This window comes from Protopterus annectens, chromosome 6.part1 (genome assembly GCF_019279795.1).
Source record: "Protopterus annectens isolate FY-2018-M chromosome 6.part1, PAN1.0, whole genome shotgun sequence".
Taxonomy (NCBI): domain Eukaryota; kingdom Metazoa; phylum Chordata; order Ceratodontiformes; family Protopteridae; genus Protopterus; species Protopterus annectens.
In genome coordinates, this window is record NC_056738.1 from 183,566,572 (window position 1) to 183,583,720 (window position 17,149).

At 42.0% G+C, this 17,149-nt stretch overlaps 1 protein-coding gene across 1 annotated transcript in view; it reads left to right on the top strand.

The window, feature by feature from the left end:
- The window catches only part of LOC122805455 (REST corepressor 2-like), an 858,342-nt gene extending 851,670 nt beyond the window's left edge, over positions 1 to 6,672 (top strand). Inside the window, exon 8 of the mRNA XM_044075623.1 lies at positions 3,194 to 6,672. Within this exon, the coding sequence (XP_043931558.1) occupies positions 3,194 to 3,523 (330 nt within the window). The 3' untranslated portion in view covers positions 3,524 to 6,672. The remainder of the gene's footprint in view (positions 1 to 3,193) is intronic.
- Positions 6,673 to 17,149: the final 10,477 nt, after the last annotated feature.

Consider the following 17,149-nt stretch of genomic DNA (forward strand, 5'->3'; position numbering starts at 1 on the left):
TCCTTCACACAGGATTGTGTTCCTAGAGTGTCAGCTAGACACCTCAATTCTAAGAGCTTTTCTTCCACAGGGGGAAATATAGATCTGGATCTGTTTCTAATGTTTTCCACACAGAATTGAACACTGTGAGGGAATACGTCAGGATTTTGAGTCTCATTGCATCTACGATTCTCGCGATACCCCAGGCAAAACTTCCCATGAGAAAGATGCAGTGGCATTTGACGTAGTTTTGGTCCCAGCACCAACATCCTTTCTTTTCGAATCCCAGTGCTGGGGTTTGTCAGAAGCGAAATTGATTAGAGACAGCAAATTTCCTTAACTCCCGGTTTCCTTTTCTCCCTCCCTCTTCCAGAGCAGTTACTACAAACACCTTGGACTTTGCTTTGGGAACAGTTTTAGGAGGGATAAAAGTGCAAGATGTGTGGGACAGTGGACAAACTTAAGCACATAAATTATAAAAGAGAGGCCCTAATCAGGGTACTCAACTCTCTGAATCATCTTTGGTTATCTGAACCTCTTCAGGTTGTAGACAGTACCACAGTTGTGTGGTACATGTGCAAGCAAGTGGTAAACAGGTTGAACCCCCTTTGTAGACTAGCCATGTTAGCTTGGGGTGTAGCTTCACAGCACAGTCACTCTACAGGCGTCTTACCTGCTGTCAGCCAAATTGTGTGGCAGACAAGCTGAGACCCTCACAAATGGAAACTAGGTCAGGGAATAAGATTTGGACCATCTGTCCAAGTAAACTTATCTGCCTCCTCTCTGAATTTTCAGCTGGCAAGATTCTTTTCCTGGAGGCCATGCAAGAAGGCCCAAAAGGCAGATGCCTTTTCCTTTCCTTGGGTAGGAATATTCCTTCATGTTTTTTTACCCCTTTTTAATTTTCCGTCAAATTTCAGTTATCGGCTATTTTGACAGGTCTGCCCGTGGATCCTCTTGTTTCACTGCATTCTCATGTCAATTTTTTTAAAAGGGATTTTTGCACAAGAGGCCTTTGAGACTGGTAGCCCCTCCTTGGGATCTTAATTTTGTTAAAGAAGCTAGCTTACTCCATTTCAATCAGTAGTCTGGCTGACATGAGGTTCGTAACATGGAAAATGAGCATCTGAGTTTCAAGCTCTTGCGGTAAGCTAACCCCATCTTATTTTCCACAGATACAGGGTTTCTTTATGAACTAATCTTTTTATGCTTAAAGTGGTAGAGTTTCCTTTAAGCCAAACTGTCCAGCTACCTGTTTTCTTTCCTGAACCTAAGCATGAGGTGAAAGAGGATACTCCATTCATTGGATGTACAACTCTGGCCCTATCTTGTCAGAACTTAATTCAGATCTTCGTATCATTTGTTTGTTTCTTGAGAAGGTAAGAAGGAACAACCTATGTCAAAACGGGCTGTTTCCAAATTTTGATCCTATCAGGGCCTTTGCTTCATCTAGGACTTTTTGGAAAAGGTTGGATTGTAGAAGTATTCTAGAAACAGCAATTTGGTCCTCTATACATATGTTTACAAGGTGTTACAAGCTTGATTCCTTTTCTAGGTCTAGATCAGGCTTTGCTAGTACCATTCTCCAGGGACTCCTGGACCTTTCCACCTCCCAAAGCTAGGGTAATCTACCCAAGGGGGTTGGGAGGGTGGCCTAATGGTTAAGGTGTTTGCCTTACAAACACAAGGTGCAGGGTTTGAGTCTCACAAGGGATAATTGGCTAGGCTTAAAATGGCTCGCAAGGGCAGTTAGCCTAGTACTAATCTGTGAACCTATATACCAAAGGCTTTTGCAGAATTGATCAGTATGATGAACATTGTACAGTTGTGTAAATGGTCGCCATAACAGTAGATGTTTGAATGATCACTGCCGCAGTAACCACTCCCTCCCTCTTGTTTTTTTGGTGCATTTATGCCAGGGTGTTTGTTTTTCCCAGCATTGCCCTTTCTAAACTCAAACTCCCTCTCTATTGGCATGAAAACTCTGAAGGGCTTGGTGCCCATACCTGTTTTAATCGGCTCAGCTTCAGTTGACTGGGCACAAAGAAGTTGACCTGAAGCTTTGAAAGCTAGCCAGCTGTCATATCCTTGCAGGCTATAACACATATAGCTGAGGCTGTTGCAGTAGTGATAACTAAAATGTCTGCTGTTGGGGTAACTTTAGTTACACCAACTGTACTTTCTCAATTGCAGCTGCTGCATGTGCAGCTTAGTAAGCACATGCTGATTGTGGTTTATCAACTGACCTTGCTATCTCAATGCAGCAGGATGGGTGAGCTGGCATCAACCATTCACTGCCACACTCTTCATCCAACTGCTATGTAGCCTGATTGACTAATTGATGCCAGTTAATCTCGTTTGCAGCCAGGGTTTCATCCCACTGCATGGCAAAGCCAACTGACATTTTTCATGACTTGGAATGCATTCTGTAGTTTACATTAAATTAGTAATCCAACATTTTAAATGCAATAGAGTTTAGAAACTTCAAATCCAGTGTAAGTCGCATATCTATTTTTTACCAGTTTAATTATTTTAGTTCATAAATCTGCAGGTAGTGCTATGTTTACAACTAAGGTGACAACTTTCAGATGAATGCCTTTCCGATATTAGGTTTGATTCCCACACATTGTTACATGTTGTACAGCATCAAAGTAATTTGGTCAGTTAATCTAACAAAATTCCTTTGTATTACATGAAAGCAAGCATTGACATTTGGTTATCCAGTTTAGCAACAAATGGTTCAACATTTTTTTTATGTATTTAATATTGCAGAGATTATTTTTTGCACTTGAATGGGTATCACCACAACAATATTCTAGGCAACTTGTACTTTGGATTAAAAAAGTAATTTTTACTGGAAATTGTTTTACATAGAGATTTGAGTTTATTATTGTGATGAAGTTTTAATTTCCGGGCGCATACATTTACTACAGAATATTATGTATAAGCAAACTATTCTGAAGTCTGATGGCAGATAGAACTATAAACAACTGAATGCTGTTACCCCCTAAGAAGGGAGGAGGGCAATTTGTGAACTGTTTCAATTCATCCCTGTAAGATTGCATGTATTTGATTAATTTGGACCTTCCTTGCAAGTAGTACTTATTGAATTAGTAAAAATAAAGCAAAAAAAAAGACTGAAAGAGATGATTATCTTGACTGTATCCAAAATGACATTGTAGTAATTCAACTCATTACTTTTTTTTTTAAACAGGTCCAGAATGCAGGAGCCCCTACTACTACTTCACAGTCTATACCCACGTCAGTAACCATTCCTACGTCTGTGACCTTGTCTCAGCCTCCACCTTTGCTCAGACCAACTCTACCTACCACTCCTACTTTACATCGTCAGCCTCCTCCATTGCAGCATGGTCGTTTACTTCAGGCAAGACCTTCTGTAAACCATCCACCACCACCACCTCTGATCCGCCCTGCTGTTGCTTCTCGACACAGTACAAAATTATCTTCAGCAGGAACTTGTGACCAAATCCTTCCCACCCTAGTGGGAGTTAAAGTGGAACCACCTTCCACTGGATCACATTAAGTGTTTGCAGATGTCTTGCTACTGTAACAGCCAGCATTAACAAAACATTCTGTGGGTTATGTGGATTCTTTTCCGTCTCCCTAAACCTATGCAGTTCATATAGTGTACCTTGAAGTAGCCTGATCACCGATTTCTTCTGAAGAGTTGGATGAGTGTGTACTTATTTTGCACATATTTATTGTAAATACTTAGTCATCCCACAACAGCAAGCTTTTATCTGCATTATTGCTTGAAGATAATTTGGAAAGCACTACATCAGACTGAACTTGCAGCAGCTAAAGGTTTTAAAATGCAGAATGTACCTAAAACCTTTACAAAGGTTTTGATCTTTGTGTTAACGACTATCCATATTCATGCAGTACCCTGTAAAGACCATGGTGTTACCACTAAAGGCAGAACAGAAATGGAAGGATGCAATTTGTGCTGCAGTCTCTCTGAATAACTGTACGTGTCAAATGCTGAAGCTTAGTGAACCTGTTCAGATCCATAATCTGCTGAAAACATGGAGTAAGAGTTGCATCTGAACAGTTCAGTTTACTTTCTGTATGAAATTGTGCCTTTGTGTAACAGAGAGACTGCACTTTATTTAATCAGTGATGGCAAACTGATACTTTTTAAGGAAATGGTGGAAATAGAAAGCACCTGTAAAGTAAGACTAGAGACATCGTAAGAAAGGTTTATGTAAAGGCATAATTTTTCACCAGTAAAGGCATCATTCAGAGAACTAACAGATTTGATGCGAAGAAATGATTACACTGTCCTGAGCAAAAATATGTACAAGTTCTACTTCGATGTTCATAGGCTTGCTGTTTTTATACATTTATTACAGTGGACACAAGTGTCCCTAAACTAGGGCATTGTCAGGACTTGCTTGGGGTCACACGGCATGCAAATGTATATAGAAGGACTCGTACTGTGTACCCTGGACTTACAGGAAGCAGTTTGTGAGTCTTAATCCTCAGTGCTAACTACTCGAGGGTTTTATTTAACCTAAAAAAGTATAAATGCTGTTAAGATTTTTTTTTTGTTACATTTAAAATAACCACGTGATTTAATTTAATATGACATATAATAAGACACGCAAGTGCACTTCCCACTAAATGTTATATTCTGTCTGTGAGCAACCAACTAAACTGTCAGGCTTTTATTATATTTCATTAAAAGGGAAGTGTGCAACAGCTGTCAGAAGGGTTAAACTACAAACAGAATGTACTGCTGTCTACAGATGTTTAATGGTACTGTACTATCTCATGGATCTAAAACTGCCTCCGAATTGGCAGTGATCGAGTCAAAGATGCACTTTTTACAGGTGCTATGCGACTAGAAAATGGAAACTACTGTACAAATTGTAAAGATGCAGCTGCCACCAGAGGGAACGTTCAAAAAAAATTAATGCCTTTCCCCATCAGACTGAATTAGGAACTCTTGGAGCTGGGAATTAACCCTTACCATGTGCATTTCCACTCTGTTCCAGATCTGGTGCAAAAGGACTGTTTTTGATTTATATTGTCATTAAGGACAGCCTGCGCCAATATCTTCATAACTGCAGCCTGCTAAGAGACTGTATTGGTGGTACCAGTGCACCTTCAACATCAATAGTAGTAGACATGTCTTTAACTGCCGATAAAGAGGACACCATGGTCTCAAAGATGTATTTTTGGCTATTTTGTAAGTTAACTGTCTTAAGTTGTCAGTGAGTTGTAGTACGGGAACCCCAAATTAAATGTCTTCAAAGATGAAGACATGAATTTTTGTTTGCCCAAAATGTTATTTGTCTTCCTTTCCTTCAGTAGTGTAGCACAGAGGATTAAGGAATGGTCCTGGATTTAATTGGTCTCCATTTAGTATGTGACTGAGCTGCATAGTTAACCAGACAGTGCTCTTAGGTCACCCCTGATAAGAGTGTTTGCCCAGTGAGATTACCAAATTAAATAAATAAAAATGGTTGGCTGCTGTACGCAAAATCCTTGGTCACCATGTGACATCTTTTCAAAGGTGTGGACTTGTGTGAAATGAGATGAAGTAAAAAAAAAAAAAATCAAAACACACCGTACAAAACTTCCTATTTTATAGAGCAATTTTTTTCATCTGCAGTACAGCTGTTAATGAAATATAATGTTAGAGTTACTTTGTTATCAAATGCTATTTAAGTCTGCGTGTTAGAAACTGCAGGAATGCATTAACCAGCATTTGCTGAGTTTTACCCAGAGGTTTCAAAAAATTGAATTTTAATGCTGTATTTTATAACTACATTTATTTAGTAGACATATTTGTTTTTGTGATGTACTGCTTTGGAATATGTGGAATGTTCACCATCCAAGAGCTTAAAAGGAATTCTTGGCACATATTCAACCTCGTATTGACTTCAGAAAGATTGCTTTTGAGTGATGCTCTGGGACCACTGGGAATGTTCTAAATGTATACTGTATGTGTTTTTTTGTGGGGGGAGATGTGACATGGTTGCTGTTTTTATGGTAATTGTATTTTTTGTGTGTGATGAACTGTAGGAGGGTTTTCAGATATTCTGCTGCTGGTGCTTGAACATTCAGATTCTTAGCCAAAGTTAGTTTAGAAGGCTAAGAATTATTTCCAGTTCCTTTTAGCTTTTTTTTTTGGTCTAGCAGTAGTGAGTTCTGAAATACAAGCATTTAGCAGCAGTTAGAAATGTACTTGTCCATGTATTTTTGTACCACTTTGTTTTGAAAACCTTATCTAATAAGTCTTTGTTTGCTTGATTAAGTAAAATGAATTGTGACTCTTCTGTTTTTAGAAGCATTTTATCATTTTGAGTTGGACTGTTTTGATGTAGCTAGCATAGTGAGTTAGTGTTTTTTAATGAGAGTTTGGGTAAGACTGATTTGCCCTTGCAAATTCATCAAACTGTTTTCATCACCAGTATAACCAGATAGTTCAATCAAGTTTTACTTTGAAATAATTTTCTCCGTTGACATGTAAACCAGTAGAAGTGCCATATTTTATAGAATGGTTTATCCTCTTTCAGTAGTGAGTTTAAGGAGGAAAATAAAAAGAAATGACAGATTACAAACAGGAACTTACAATGTTGATGTCATAGTAAAAATTCTCATTGTCAGGTTATGCTACCATAATGTTATGCTCAACAAATAAAGCAGTTATGAACTACCTCAAAATGTTAATGCCTGGCACTTGTTACTTGAAGCAGAACAGCCCTTTGGTGGCTGGGAAGGAAATGTATCTTTGCTATAAAATGTCTGGCATTATTTTACAGCAGCTTTTCAAAGTTTACATAAGGCACCTGGATGGTACAAAATGATAAAATATTTTTAACTCTCTTTAGACTGTAATTGTGTGAATGGATGGGTGAGGGAATAGTTATATAAGCATGAGTGTAACTTGACTTTTGGGATTTGCACATACAAGTCCCATTGTGTTACTACACACACACCTACCTGTACCCTTATGATTTTTGTATGTACAGTCTCTCTGCTTTGCTAATGGTGACAAACTTGAACCCCCTATGGCATAGAGGGATAAAGTCCTAACTGTGACCCAGATGACCAGTGTTCGATTAGCTGGCACAGGAGCTGGAGGACTTGGTGACAGGAAGCTGGAAGTGAGCTGCATGTGGCTCACCAATCCTGGTGGAGGGAGGTGGCCTAGCTCACTCCTTAGATGACATCCAGTGGAAGCTGTGATAGTGCAGACCAGAAACTCTAGGTCAAAAGGATGTGTTGCCATGATGTAGCCCCATAGATCAGAGGGTAGTCATGAGGGGAAACTCTCATGCTCTGCCTCATAGACTGACAGCTCTAGTATCCCTTAGAAGCTTTTAAGAGTTGTAAGATGCTCCTGGGGAGAGAGACCTGATGTCTGCCTGGATGACAAGCCCTCACCTCACTTGGAAATGAATTGGGCCAGTGATGGCTCTGGCCCCACTGAGGAACAAATGATCTCCTAGGCCAAAGGGAGCTGATGACTGGCATGCAAGGGGTTGCAACAAAAAGGCACTTCAAAATTGTCATACTTGTAATTCCTGACTAGTTAGGAATACAACAAGCCACCCACCTTTGACCAGAGCTATTCTTGCTTATCTACTTGACGTATTTTATTTAACATAGTTGCTTCTTTCTCCAGAGGTGGCACATTTGTGCCCCCCCCCCCCCCGTGTGTGTGTGTGTGTTTGGGTATGTTCTTCATGAATGTGCTTGCACATTAGTTGTATGCACCTGTAAACTTGTAACATGTGAAGGTAGGACATGTATCCTTGTTGGGCAAAAAAATTAACATTTATACCTTGTTATTCATGGTGTGTGCCAGGTTCCACTTTCCACCCATGTTCTTAACACTACTAAGTCTTCAGGAACATCCTTGTCAACCAGTACGATGTGCAAAGGGATATCCAGAAACTGCTTTTGCTCTCTCAGATTTCATGCATTTTCTGTCAGGGAGATTGCTGATCACACAAGTTTTTCAGTCAAGGTCAAATATCCATTAATATGAAACACTGTCAGAAAAGTCGGAACCTACAGAAACCGTAACTCTGAAGAATGTCACTGCTGAAAGGATGGATGTGGTGGGTAAGCATACATTGAGGGATATTAAATTCTGATGTTACATTGTATGCTCTATATAGTTGTCCTGCCTTCAAAGCAATTTTAGCAAGGACATGTACAGTGAGTTCCAGGTAATTACATTATAGGGTAGAGATAAAGTTACCTAGCTATACATGCTTTGCAAGGTATTGTAATGCAAGATATTTTTCAGTGAAGCAGAGTTAAAAATTTGTCCGGCCACAGATCTGGAAGGCAAAATGCTTAGTAAGAGGTATGCAGTGTAAACAAGGAGGCAATAGCAAACAGTATTCTTTTATTTTGGTTTCTGCGACCCTTACACCTACGTCATAAGCCTATGGCTTATGTAGCTTAATACTTTCACAGAATTGGATATCACCTCACCCCCACCCAACAACCACTTCCTGCTTGCCTGAGCTGCGAGCTATATATTGCTTAGAAGCTGTGCTTGGCACATGGGCTGCCAGAGTGGGAGTGGAGGGTTCCAACTTATATTTTCAAGCCAAGATATTGGGTGAGCATACACATCTTTTTATTCATTATGATTTAAATATTTTTGTTGGATTTGCCTGAAGTGAGTAATAGAAATTGGCTTGTATTTTGTGTGTGTATATGCATACGTTGGACTCTGTATACCATCAAATAAGTAGACAGAAAACGTGAAATTAGGAAGTATTCTAACATGTTTCTCAGAGGATGTGTTTCATCTTTATCATGGTTAGTTCTATGTACTGGACAGATCAAGTTACTTGGTGTCTGGGCATGTTTTCCTTTATGGAGGCAAGGAGAGTAAATATATAATGTACTGGATAACTTTGCTTATCGGTATCTTCCCTTCACATTCAGCTGTGCCAAGACTCATTCTGTTAGAGCTTCCATCAAAAGGGAGCATTTAAGATTGTTAGCCCTCTCAGGAAACTAGTTTTCACTTTAATCCCGTTATCTTCTGTGAACCTGGATTGCATTCTTACTGTTTTGTTTTGCACTCCTGAAATGGAAAAAAAAAATACAATTTATAAAATACTTTCCAGTATGTCAAAAATTGAAGTTTTAAAAGTTTGAGGTGAGTGTTCCTCCTGTTACGGTCTGGGATGCTCAGGATTAAGCTTCTCTGCCTTGTGTCCATTGAGTCCCATGAATACACTCCTGTGCTGTCATGATCCTGAATTTGATAAAGCAGGTATGAGAAAATAAATTAGTACCACTTTAATGATGTCAGGGTTTCATACAATTTTCAAAGTGCTGCTGCTATTCAGAGTAGCAGCATATTTTTCTTCAATTAACTACTGATTTGAGGTAGAATAATTTTGTTTCTAATGAAAGTGGCTGTAGTATATTGTTTGATTTTGCTTTTAAAGATGAGCTATTTTTTTTCTCACATTAAATAAGTATGCCAGGAAAACAAAATCCCTGTCTTCCATTCCCCCCCCCCAGTACTGATTGCTAGAGGACGTTAAGGTGGATATCTTAACAGAAATGAGAAATTTGCCTGGGAATGAATGTGGTTGATATAATCCCAGTGATGATATTAAAATTGGTGTTGATATGGTTTAAGAAGTAAGTGTGGAGTTGTTTAAGTAAGGAACTTTAATTGTCTGATTTACCTAAATATTTCAGTTCCTTGGGCTTTATACAGCACCAGTTTTAGTCCTTTATGTAGATCCCACCCCACTTCAGAATAAATAAGTTCATGTGCTGCAAAGTCTAAAAAAAAGTCTGATAAAAAGAGATCTCTAGCTATTGGGGCTTAACACCACCGGTGTTAGGACTTTACAGTAGGTAGAGCTGGCAACCTGAGAAAGCTTTATCTACTCCTTCCCAGATACCTGCTCTTTTTTGTAACTCTTTTTGTCTTTGAAAAACTTTGCCAGAGAGAAGTAGCCTGTCTTTTTTATCTTTAAAATGAGTTTTTTGAGGTAAGTTTGACATTGTACACCTCTTGTTATACTTTCCTTCTTACTCCACTTTTTGTTCAATATAAGGGTATTTTTTTCTTGGCGGAGTTTAGTGCACAAGAAAGAGAGATGAATGTTTGATTATTAAACCCTGGGATGTTCATAGGTAGGTACTAGGCTATCTGCCCAAGGGCCTATGTAAGCTTAGACAACAAGGTTCCTTGGCTTACGCCACCCAAGAAAGTTATTTTCCTGTGTCACTGTCGAGTAGAGACACAGAAGTGATCCCCGGGGTGTATTTCCTATTTCCCATCCACTCATCACGATTTTTCTTGAGTGCTAATGAACTATGCTTGACATAAATGGGTAGCCTGTTCCAAAGTATGGGAAGTCTCTGGGACAGGAATCTATCCCTCCAGCATGTCCTGTTTTTTCTGGTGACAAGGTTTAGATCCTTACAGGGTGTAGGTCGGAGAGATTGGGATTTCTTTAGGTGTAGCATGTCCAACAGCTTTGGGTTTGACATAGCTTTATATGTTAGGCAGAGGTCACCTCAGAGTATGCGATATGCTATGGGGGTAAAGCTGGAGTTTTCTGAGGTGGTCAGTGTAGGGCATTTGTTTGAGGCCAGTAATCCTCTTTGTGAGGTACTTCTGTGGCCTTTCCAGCAGCTGCAGAGGTCTTGTGAGGTACATTCCAAAAGGGGCATTGTACTCTATAATGGGTATGAATGTCGAGTAGAGGGGAAGAATTACCTATTTTTTTCCTGGATGAAAACCCTTTTCTGATGAGGTGTGCCATGTAGAAGGGCTTCCTGACTACTGTGGCGATGTGACTATCAAAGGAGAGGCTACTGTCCACCTGGGTCCCAAGGTCTCTTATCACACATTCAGTGTTACGTAGATTGCTGCCTATGTGGTAGTTCATGGGTACAGTATTTTTACCAAAGGGGATGACACTGCACTTTTTGGCATTGAGCTTGAGGCCATGGCTCTGACAACAGGCATCTATCTCAGCGATGTCCTTCTGTAGGATGTCCACATCATTTGGGGACTTGGACTATGGCTCCTAGTTTGCAGTCATCTGCGAACTTCATTAGCCAGAGGCCTTCTGTGTTGGCCTGTACTTCAGAGAAGTAGATACCAAACAGGAGAGGTCCCAGGACGGAACCCTGTGGTACTCCACTTGTCACTGCTTTGAGGTCAGATTTGGAGTCTGCAACTTTTACAGTGTGGGTTCTGTCAGTGAGCCAGTTGGCAACCCATCTTGTGATGTAGGGATTTATACCAAGTTTAGTGAGTTTAGCTATGTAATTCCAGAATGGGGGATGGTATTGAATGCCTTGGCGAGGTCAAGATAGGCTGTGTGAACCAACTTATCTTCATCTACGGCATTGGTGACTGCTTCAAAGAAGTCGATCAGGTTCAGGAGGCATGATCTGCCTTTCACAAACAAGAACTGGGTGGGATCCAGAGTTTGGAGGTTACCAATGTTTTTGTTTGAGTTCCATGATGATACGTTCCATGGCCTTGCAGACCATGCTCGTCAAGCTAATAGGTCGATAGTTCCCGGGATTAGTGGTGGCTCCCCCTTTGTGGAGTGGGATAAATGTTTCTGTGCGACATTTAGTAGGCACATAGCCTGATGCGAGGCTATTATTGAACATGGTGCTCAAGTGGGGAGCCAGTTCGTTCTGAAGTTAGTGTAAAACGCAGCCTGGGATGTTGTCCGGTCCCATAGATGCTGTGTTTTTGGCTTTAGAGTGTGCAGCTTTTACCTGCGTAGTTGTGATTACAGGGACTCTGCATTCTTCCTGTATAGATGATGTTCATCGTGCATACAGCTGCAGTCATAACAGATGGGTTCTCCTGCCGTAAGGCGGGTCCTCGGTCGGCCGAATTCCAAAGTCTTGGTCCGGCGTCGGTTGTCGTCGCTTCTTCCCTGACGTCAGTGCGACAGGGGTATAAAAGAACCAGCCAACGCCATTTTCTTCAGTCTTTCTTGCCGCGCGGTGCCCAAAGCAGAAGCAGTTCGCAAGTGCCGGTCGGCCAGCTCCTGAAATTACGAAAATTTTGCAACCGAAGTCTTCTTGAAAGCCAAGTACCCCGTTGGGGAAACTTTTCTTGCCTCAGACCGATGTCAGACAAAGTTAATAATTGTATTTCATGTGGGAAGCAAATACCGCATAAGGATTTCCATTCCCTCTGTATTCCTTGTTTAGGCCCAGACCACGACGTCTCGGTCTGTCGTTTTTGTGCTACATTCAACAAACGCATCATTAAGCGTCGGGCGGAGTTCGCCCAGCATTATTTTGGCAAAAACTTTAACTATATTATGTCGGATACTCCGACTCCAGTTTTGTCTAAAAAGCGCAAAGATAAGGACCGACACACGAGGTCCGCGGCCTCTACCGACACCACGCCAAAGCCGACTACACGTGGTCCGGTTCTCAGCGAGGCGCCTACGCAGCCCCTGACTACTGACGGCGCTTCCTTGGCGGTGTCTCCTGTGCCCGAGGTCGCAGGCTCCTCGGCCCACACCCCGACTACAGATACCGAAGCCACTCTTGGCGGTGAATCTCAAAATGTGGACAGGTCTACCTCCTCTCAAGGTGTCTTCAGACCTTCCTCTTCTTTTTCCATCAAGGCTTTCATGAAGTCTAAAGCAGCCATGCATCCCATGAGACAAGCTACACAGGGCCCATCTCCAGGCCCCATGCCTAAAAAACAGATGCTTAAAATGGCTGAGGATTTAATTACTCTTATCAGGGGTTCTCAACCCCCCTGGACAAAAGTCCCAGAGTGGAGGAAGAATCCCCCTCCTCTGATCAGGGCTCCAATTATATCAGAGCACTCTGATGAACAGGAACATTCTTACTCCCCTTTTGAAGACTCTGATGCAGAGGAGTCCATTCCCTCTGTATCCCCCCCCCCAGAGGATTACTCATTTGGGGAAACTTTGCATACCTTAAGGGAACACTTCCACTGGGAAGGCCAAGATTATTCTGATTCCAAGAAAAGGCTTAGGGAATTTCTCTTGTTACCTCAGCACAGGCCTCTGGCTATACCTCCTGTCTTGGACATACTAGATGATGTGTACTCGGAGGCCTGCCTTAACCCGGATTCTCTACCTCCAACCCCAGTCAAGCCTGACAGGTACTATAGGGTTCCTGACTCTCAACAATTTCTATACAAAAGCCATGCTGCTGACCCAGAAACCATCTCACAGGGCCCCAAGGGAATTAAGGCCTCCACTGCTAAAAATCCATTACCTTCCGAGAGAGATTCCAGATCCTTAGAAAGGTGGGGAAAAAAGGTATATACCTCAGCCACCTTAACCATGAGGGCTTTAAACTGTCAGTTCCATATGCTAAAGTACCAACAGTTTTTGTTATCACAATCGAGAAGTAAAATGTCACAACCTGAACAACCAGACTTGAAGGAGTTGCAGGATTTGATGCATAGTGCAGAACAAGTGGGTAAACATACCTTACAATGTGGTTTTGATGCTCTAGAGGCCTCATGTAGAGCTGCTGTTACAGGATCAGTCATACGTAGACATGCCTGGCTCAAGGAACAAACCTTACCAGATCATGTCAAAGCTAAATTACTAGATGCACCTCTGCAAAAGGATGTATTATTTGGTGCTAATGCTGAGGAGTTATTAAGGAAAATGGAGGAAAAGGCTAAATCAATGCAAACAGTGAAAGATTTTCTACAGGTACAACCCCCACATTTCAGTAGAAATTGGCCTTCCAAAAATTGGTCCTTTCCAGCCACGGACAGACCCCAAAGAGGTAGATACAGGTGCCCGAGGGGCAGAGGGCAATCCCAAGGATCGTTTAGAGGCAGACAATGGCAAGCTCCTACACAAAGAGGTGGTGAGGATAACTCGCAACCATTCAGAAAGCAAGCCCAATGACTTTCCCCTTTGCATGCCAAGCAAGACTCAAATGGCAGCACCCTTAGGCGGAAAACTGGCATTATTTTCAAAAAATGGCATATTGTCACAAAAGACAAATGGATCCTGGACATTATAAACAGAGGCTACAGATTCCATTTTCACACCCTTCCAAAAATGAGAGGCATGCCAAACCTGCCACACAATCAAAGGGCAGAGGCACAAAGACAAATTTCAGATCTCATAGACATGAAAGCTATTCAAGAGGTACCTACGCACGAACAAGGTCAAGGTTTTTATTCCAGACTATTCCTGGTACCAAGGAAGGGAAAAGATTGGAGACCTATTTTGGACCTATCCATCCTAAACACATTTCTACTCGTACCAAAATTCAAGATGCTCACTCCACAGCAGCTTCTTCCCATGCTGGGCAAGGAGTCTTGGCTGGTAACATTGGACCTCAAGGAGGCATACCTGCATGTCCCAATCAGACAAAATTGCAGAAGATACCTCAGATTTCTTGCAGGTTCAACCCATTATCAATTCTCTGCATTGCCCTTTGGCTTATCTACTGCGCCCAGAGTATTCACGAAATGCCTGGCATCAGTAATTGCCTACTGCAGACTTTAAGGGATACAAATATACCCCTATTTGGACGACTGCCTGATCCAAGCGGACAGCAAGCACATTCTTCTGAAACATTTGGTTTATGTAATAATGTTGTTGAATTCTCTGGGATACACAGTCAACAAAAAGAAATCAAGGCTAATACCCTCTCGGAAAATAATTTTCCTGGGTGCCAACTTGGACACAAACACCCAGATGGCCTACCTCACGCCAGAGAAGCAGGGGCAACTAACTCAATACTTCAGAACACTAGCAAATTGCACCAGGCTGACTGCAAGGAAAATCCTGCAGGCTCTGGATTTATGGCATGTTGCATCTTACTAATCCCATGTGCAAAGCTGCATATGAGGAAACTTCAATGGTACCTGAAAAACCTATGGTCTCAACACAGCCACAGTTTGGAAACAATAATACCACTAATTCCATGTCTTCAAAAGGAATTTCTGTGGTGGGCTCAAGCATGCCAAACAAACGCAGGTCTCCCATTCAGCAAGCCTCAAGCAAATCAAGTCATCACAACAGACGCCTCGGACTACGCCTGGGGGGCGCACATGACAGATCGGTGCATTCAGGGCAAATGGTCCCAAAAGAAAAGCACCTTCACATCAATCAAAAGGAAATGCTAGCAGTAATAAATGCTATTATAGCTTTCAAAGACCTTCTGCAACCAGGTCAACTATTGATAAGGATGGACAACACCACAGTAATGTGGTACATAAACAAACAGGGAGGAACCCATTCATACCCCCTATGCAGACTGGCCATGTCACTTTGGAACATGGCCCTGGACTTACAAATCGAACTACAAGCACAGTACTTGCCAGGCAAGGAAAACACGCTGGCAGACAACCTAAGCAGAAATATGACATATCCACACGAATGGAAGTTGCATCCTCAAGTTTTTACAGAGATAATTCAAGCATGGGGAAGGCCAGACATAGATCTCTTTGCCTCCCACAGAAATCACCAATTGACAAAATTCTGCTCAAGGATTTTTCATCCAAAGGCCTGGAGAGTTTCAGTTGGACATCATTGACAGTTTATGCCTTCCCACCTCTTCCTCTGCTGCCCAAAGTTCTATTAAAAACCAGAGCAGACAGACCAAAAATGATTCTCATTGCTCCAGACTGGCCAAGACAACACTGGTACCCACTCCTGAGGAGCCTGACGCATTCCCCACCATGGACCCTGCCTCTAATGCCTCTTCTGACTCAGCACAGCTTCAAAACTCCACAGTCAGCTAAAAACTCTCAATCTAGCCGCATGGAAGATTCCTTAGCATCACAACAGACCCTATTCTCCAAGGAGGTGCAGGATGTCATTTTGGAGGCCAGAAGGCCGTCTACTAGAAAAGCTTACTCCGCAAAATGGAAACGGTTTTGTGTCTGGAATGAGAAAAAGGGCCAGGATCCTGGAAAACGGAATTTACCTCAGATATTACAGTATCTAGCTGAGCTGCTAAGCAGTGGACTTTCATTCTCCTCCATCAAAATCCATGCCTCGGCCATTTCTGCAGAATACAACACTGACCCACCCTTATTCTCTCACCCCCTCTTAAGACGGTTCCTCAGAGGGGCTAAAAATCTAAAACCCCCAAGGAAACAACCAATACCTGCTTGGGATCTCAATTTCATTCTAGAAAAGCTGACCTTGCCTCCTTTTGAGCCAGCTGCCTCATCAGATTTGCAATATTTGTCCTGGAAAACAGCTTTCCTTCTGGCTATTACCTCAGCTCGTAGGGTATCGGAACTACAAGCTCTCATGGCTGTGCAGCCATTTATCATCTTCCATCAGGACAGAGTTTCCTTACGAACCAACCCATCCTTTATGCCAAAAGTGGTATCCAGGGTAGCTTTGAATCAGGCTATACACCTACCTACCTTTTATCCTAATCCTCAAAACAAAGGGGAGAGATTACTACATTCCTTGGACATCCACAGACAACTGCGTTATTATTTGGACAGAACAAAGACTTTCAGAAAATCAGAACAGCTCTTTGTGTCCTGTGCTATAGGAGCTCAAGGAAAGCCAATTTCCAAACAGACAATCTCAAAATGGATAGCCCACTGCATACACTTTTGCTATTCTTTTCATGGCAAAACTGTACCTACAGGCATCAGATCTCACTCCACAAGGGCCACGGCTACCTCTGCAGCTTTTCTCAGAGGAGTTCCTACCAAAGATATTTTGGAAGCAGCCACTTGGAGTTCTGTGCATACCTTCTCCAAGCACTATCACCTTCCATTATACTCCAAATCTAGAGCGGGCTTTGCCACTGCAGTCTTGCAGGGCATGCTGGCTCCTCCTAGCTTTACCTAGTGCCTACCACCTCTTTCTTAGCTTTGGGATTCTACCCATCTGTTATGACTGCAGTTGTATGCACGATGAACATAGTACAGTTTTGTACCTACCATAAATGCAGATGTTCGAGTGCTAATACAGCTGCAGTCCAGGTTTCCCTCCCTCCTTCCCCTCTTGGGACAGGCCTATTGGCTAACACCTCCTCATGCAACCTGATTGGGGTATTCATTCTTGATGTATTTGCTTGCACTACTGTATTTTGATTATATGGCATTGCTTTATTACACAAATTTATGTATTGCCTTCCTTCTGGGGGCACCTGACATCTGGGGCAAGAAAAACTGAAGAAAATG